The 6000-nt window shown below is 38.3% G+C and overlaps 1 protein-coding gene across 1 annotated transcript in view; it reads right to left on the bottom strand.

Annotated features, from left to right (window-relative positions):
• Positions 1-4663: 4663 nt before the first annotated feature.
• Polr2I (RNA polymerase II subunit RpII15) overlaps positions 4664-6000 on the bottom strand; it is a 119361-nt gene continuing 118024 nt past the window's right edge. Inside the window, exon 5 of the mRNA XM_075698203.1 lies at positions 4664-4768. Within this exon, the coding sequence (XP_075554318.1) occupies positions 4715-4768 (54 nt within the window). The 3' untranslated portion in view covers positions 4664-4714. The remainder of the gene's footprint in view (positions 4769-6000) is intronic.

The raw sequence follows: 6000 nt of genomic DNA, 5'->3' as shown, positions 1-6000 counted from the left end.
TCCGCGGAAGTTACCATTGATTGTCTTGGCACTCCTCTGCAACAGAAGCGAAATTTTCGTTGTATTGAAATTGCACTCAAACACACTTCGTTGTATTGAGGCTCTAAATGAATGGTGTTCTATGGAGAAGAGCTTATGAATAGTTAAATACTTCGTTATATCGAGAATTTCGTTATACTGAGGTTTAACTGTATAGAGATTTGAATATATATACCTTGTTGTGCAGCTCCTTGGGTCATGGTTTCTATGACTGACTCATATGACTCTGTATCTGTTGCATAGAAAATCTCTCTCGCCCCGTTTCCCTCCCGTTCTCCTTTTGGAGGAGGCCCCCTCTTGATGCTATCATTGTTCCACTCTTGACCCACATCATTTCATAATCGAGGCATGTAAGGCCACAGTTCCTTATGCGATGTAGCTCTGACATCATGCGTACCATACAGAATTGTACATGAGCCTGAGCCCATGCGTAACCATTCTTCTGATCAAATGTTAATATTTAGACTAACGTCGTTTCCTCTTGCATGACAGTCATCTCTGCTGTATTGTTGCTGCTCTCTCATGTATGTGTACCAATAAATTATCTTAGTCAATTTCTTCTTGGACACTGAATCCAATCTTTGCCAACTTAAGTGTGTGTTGCATGTTAATTTTTAAGACCTGTCTTCACAATCTGCCTCCACCTCATCCATTTTAGCATCCTCAATTAAGTCACCTCTCCATCCTGATTTCTAGGTGACTTTATTAAAATTGTTTAGGTTCCATACAGTATTGCTGGTCATGTATTGTCTTATAAATTCATTAGACAGTGAAAATCTTCAACTTAACTGGAACCTGTGTAACATAAATATCATAATGCATCTTTTCAGTTCTTTCAAGCTATCTCAATTCTGTTGATTCTGTGCGCTGTCCAATTTTTGCATGTTGGCGTTTTCAGTTATATTGAACCAAGGTATCCGTCTTCTCTATGGTTTACCCTCAAGACTTTCCTTTCATCTACTCTGAGAAATTGGCATGTGGCTACCAGATGTGGGCAGCTTAACTCACAACACATCCACATGCTCAGCTATTTTTGCCAACCTTTGTGCTAGATGTCAATCAGCATGAGCAAAGCAGCGAGAATGGGGAATTATGAAACTAAGGCAGAGGTTCGAGCATTATGGGAAGTAATACTTATGAGGTGAGTACATGTGAAGAAAAGTATTCAGAAATGTTGGGAATTTGCAGTTTTCTGTTTATTGGTCTATTAAACTCTCCCCAGCTATTTCAGTTATTTCATCATGTGTTGCAATTTTTAGTTACAATATGTTTTTCTTAAGTGCTCCCACGCTTACTACTAGAAGTTTGAGAACCTATATTTCTTATTCACTCGGTTCATTCATACCTACAAGCAGTAGTCTTCTCACTCTACATCAGCTATTGAATGCAATGCCCAGATATGTTCTCAGTCTACTTCAGTGGGAGTCACTAACACAGTGAATGATCATGAAGCATGTGTGTTCTTAGAAAGTGCCTTCATGTGATGCAGCTGTAAGTTTAGGTAGGGGATGCTTTGGAAAGCATGTTACGTGGCTTACATGAGAATTATTTTATGCCAGAAAGCACACAAATATTTGTGTTTATTTCTGGTGTTCTTCTTCCATAATTACTTTATTGATTCAGCGCATATATCTGAAGCAAGAGATCCTGGCTTGTTCTTTCTTTACATTAGCAAATTACATTATTCATATTATAGCACACTTTAGATAATTGAGCACAGTAAAAGTCACTTGGCGAGCAAAACATGTACTTGTCTTTTTGAATATGTCTTGTCTTCTTGAACTTGATTCTTGAGAAGCGCTACGTCTGCTACAAGTATATGAGGTATAGTTACTTATGTTTAAAAATAATCCTAATTTTCCTTGATAGCTTTCTTTTTTACTAGACGAGCATGGTGCTTAATTCCAAGATAAATATGCCTGCTGTAACTGTGTGCATCAGTGTTTGACTATTTGATACCATGTATTTGCCAACCTCCAATTATTTGCATTGAAGTAGTGAAGAGTTTGACGGCAGCCTGTCTGGTTTGGTCAAAAGAGGCATGTTAAGTAGTTTAAAATTAGATGCCAACCATAAAAATGAAGAATACGAGCTGGTTCAACTGTAGCTTTGTTCATAATCTTTGTGAACAAGGCTTTCATGTGGGAGCCAAAACATCTATCTTTTATGCCCGATCTTCATTTGCTTATTATTATTATTTGAATTCATCTAGCCCTAAAGAGGTGGCAATATATTTCGAGTACTCTTTGCATTTTGTTTCCATTGCCGAGTTCTTTTTAAAAAGTAACTTCATGCACCACACAAGTACAACTCAAACATTTTCATCCTTTCAAGGACTTCACAACTAGTACAAGGTATTCTGCACTAACATAATTATTTTGAGATTTCCAGTAAATATGTAGTCCTCATAAAAAGTATCTAAATAATGTTTGCCTAAGCGGTTATACATTAACCATGTAGGCTTCATGAACTTCTGACATCACTTGGTCTTGGCAAACTTGTGAGCTGACAAGTTTGAGCATGCAGTCACTTCCCTCCATATTTGTTTCGATGAAGGCTTGCCTTGGTGCTACTCTGGATCCACCCCCGTTTCCTGTGATTACAACTACGGGCTTCAAGGCGCACACCCTCAGGAAAACTTTTCATGCATAAACCTGGCTCTTTCACACTTAGTAAGACAGACATTGAAAGCAAGGATGGCATAGCAGGCATGTTGGTTACAGAAGTACTTTATTAAATAGCTTTGTAAGTATTCATCTAGTGGACATGTCCATATCCTCTTCTGCTGAAGTGCAAATAACTGGGGGGCATGTCTCCTTCTCATGCATACCCCAGCCCAGCCAATCAGAACTTCAGCAGTGGATGAAATGGACATTTCTACTAGGTGGACACGGAATACATCCCCTGTGCTCTGTCCTATCTTTCCACCCTTCTCCATGTATTTTATTCAGTAAACTACTGCTTCAGCAAGTTGGTCACCTTAATCAATCTTCCAATAGCTCAGCACTTAAAAGGTATACAATACAAATATGGCACTGTAAACCCAAGCAGTTAGGCTGGCGATTGCTGCTGTTATGCACCATACACGCTGAAGCAATGGCTTCACCGTAGCTTTCTAAGTTAACTTTACTGAACTTTGAATTTAGAGAAGGCAGAATATAAAAACAGACTAGCATTTTTCTTATGTGCTTCACCCCTCTGCTTTTTGGTGTTACTAAAATCAGTATATTGAACCTCAATGAAGTAAAAAGAAAATGAAATTGTGACACTAATGTCATTTCACTGTCTTTTTAAAGGTATAGCAAGATTTTTTAATTGCATTACGAGTTGTTATTTATGTTTCGATCTTAATGTTCATTTCTCCTGCTCCAAATAGGCCTACAACTGTTCCCTCATCCACAGCTATCAAGGCCTTGTGGCAACTTTGGAAGCTCTCTGAACTGAGTAAATGCTATGCATTGCATAATTCATAATACATTTTCATGGCTGCCTTTAGCCTCTATAGTTCCTCATAGTGACCACCTTTAAAGAGCTTGAGGTAATGTATGCATAACAAGAAAGATGGGTGCTTTGTAGTGCTAGTATGCTCTAAGAAAATCGTTTTATGCAAAAATTGCTGACATAATTGTCTGTCAAATACCGCATCATGTTTGCTATATTGCCTTCTGTTTCAATTTCACTGCATCTATACATTTTACCAGTGCACGAGTAGGGTTCAAGGCTGTTCTTTAAAATACTCATGAGCACTTATCATGACCAGTTCCAGATATGAGTGGTTTTGCCGAAGAGAATACAGGGATACAAGCAAAATTGAAATAGAACCAACATATAGATGCCGTCTGTATGACTGCCTATCAATAGTTATATTCTTTGAGAAAAAACTGGAACGTACATCGCGTAATGTAAAACTTATTGCATATACTGCCTTCATTAGGACGATACTAGAATATTCAGCCGTTGTTTGGAGTCCCCATCAAGTGATGCTTAAGAGGAAGTTGGAAAGGATATAGAGTCTGGCGACGCGTTGGATCTTCTTGAGGTACGTAGGAAAAAATATAGGCTGAAGGTGCTTTATGAAATAATGCAGGATCAACTTAAGATTGATAAGCTCAAATATCTACACGCTCCAGGCAAAAGAAACCCGCGAACTAACCACGACTACGTCATAAAGCCGTACCGTACCAAAAGTGATACCTATCGATACTCATTTTTCCTGGATGCGATAGAAATGTGGAACCAGTTGCCAAACGCTTTTGTTAGCCTAAAAGATGTCACCGACTTTTTGAAATGCTGCTGAGGCATATTTATGGGAGTTTTCGATTTAGTTTTGAATTGCCAAGTGATATGTGCGTCTTGATATTCATTGTACGTATTTTGATAAATGTCAGAAGTGTGCTGAACAGCATTCAAGTGAACATCTTATTCACTGTGAACTGACAAGTGTTAAGCAACTTTGCGTACATTGACATTGTCCATATTTGATTTATTTAATTGTATTTTCCTCTCTGTTATGACCCTCTATGAGAGTTGAGAGTATAAATAAATAAATAGACAACGAGGTATGAGGGTAGGAACGCTTTATTTTCAGCACAAATTTTTTTTTAATGAACTGCTGTTATACTGCTAAAATCTGCACATTTAATAAATGTACACTGCTCTGCTTCATCACTCCATGCTAAGTGCAAGTATCCTGTACCAGGAAGTCAAACCAAGACGTGGGATGTTCAGTCTGTGAAAATAAAAACGAGCTTGAAAGATTAACGTGCAAAAACTAAAGCGCACTAAAGAAAATAAACACAGCACAGGAACAAATCCAATGAATGACAGTTACCTTTGAGAGCAAACATATAGTTTCTATGGCACAGTGAAGAAACCTTATTCATCCGGCTTTTTTTGTGCGCGAGAAAAATGAAAGTGGATGTGTTCTCCCCATTTTGTGTATCTACCACCTTTTCATACACAACAAAGATGTTGTCTCAATGCGCCCAACTGTCTTTGCATATCCATTTCTTTGCTCTCATACCATGACACAGTTAAAGGCTGTAGTAATGCTTAGCTTGAATGAACCAACACCAGCTACATGCACTGTGCTGTTGAACATGGCATTGTAAATTTGATTCATGCACAGCACATTCATGTGCTATAAACATATGATTGTGATTGTAGGCGAGATACATTAAAAGAAGGTTTGTAAATAAGAATTTTCCCTAATAAGCTATGCAGAAACGCTCTCCCGTTTGGACAGAAGCCGAGCACAACTGCAGTGAACAAGAAGCCAACTTATAAGAGCATTTAAAATCTAGGTTCTAAATGTGCTACAGATTTTTCTTAATTCATGGTCGAAAATTTAGGTGTTAAAGGTGACAAACATTTAAACAGGTCTCTGTTCGGACTGGTAATGCAATGCGTCGCCTAGTTTGATAAAATATGCCATATCGCTGGTCTCCCAAGCTAAGGCTGCTGTCTAATTGCAAGTGCAAATCACTCGATTATGTCTAGGGCACGTTTCAGCAAAAGACAGCCAAGATTACTGCGCCACTGAGGTTTATTTCCTGACATCTGATTTCTTCTCAGAAAGCTACCTCTCTAAAAAAACCTTCACAACAAAATAACCCAAACCTTTCTTGAGAAAAACCATCACGCTGGTCCTTGAACACTGATTACACAGTGGCTCCTTGTGATGTAATGTTATGTACGTCAGCACAAAGTACAGGAAAATTTAATAATGGCAGCGTGACAGGTACACAAAAAAGTAAAGGGATAAAACATTAAACAGGCTGCCATCAGTGTTCATGTCTCCATTTCAATGTGGATGTTTTTAGCAGTGAATACATGTTCTCATTAAGCTGAGTCATAATATCACAAAAGCGAAGGGCAAAGGTCTTTACATTCTAAACTGACAAATGTGCTTTATTACGATTCGCCGCAATACAGGATGTGTTTTGCAGTGAACTGTCACGT

Source organism: Dermacentor variabilis, chromosome 7 (assembly GCF_050947875.1).
Source record: "Dermacentor variabilis isolate Ectoservices chromosome 7, ASM5094787v1, whole genome shotgun sequence".
Lineage (NCBI taxonomy): Eukaryota > Metazoa > Arthropoda > Arachnida > Ixodida > Ixodidae > Dermacentor > Dermacentor variabilis.
This window is presented reverse-complemented; position numbering and strand designations above follow the sequence as displayed.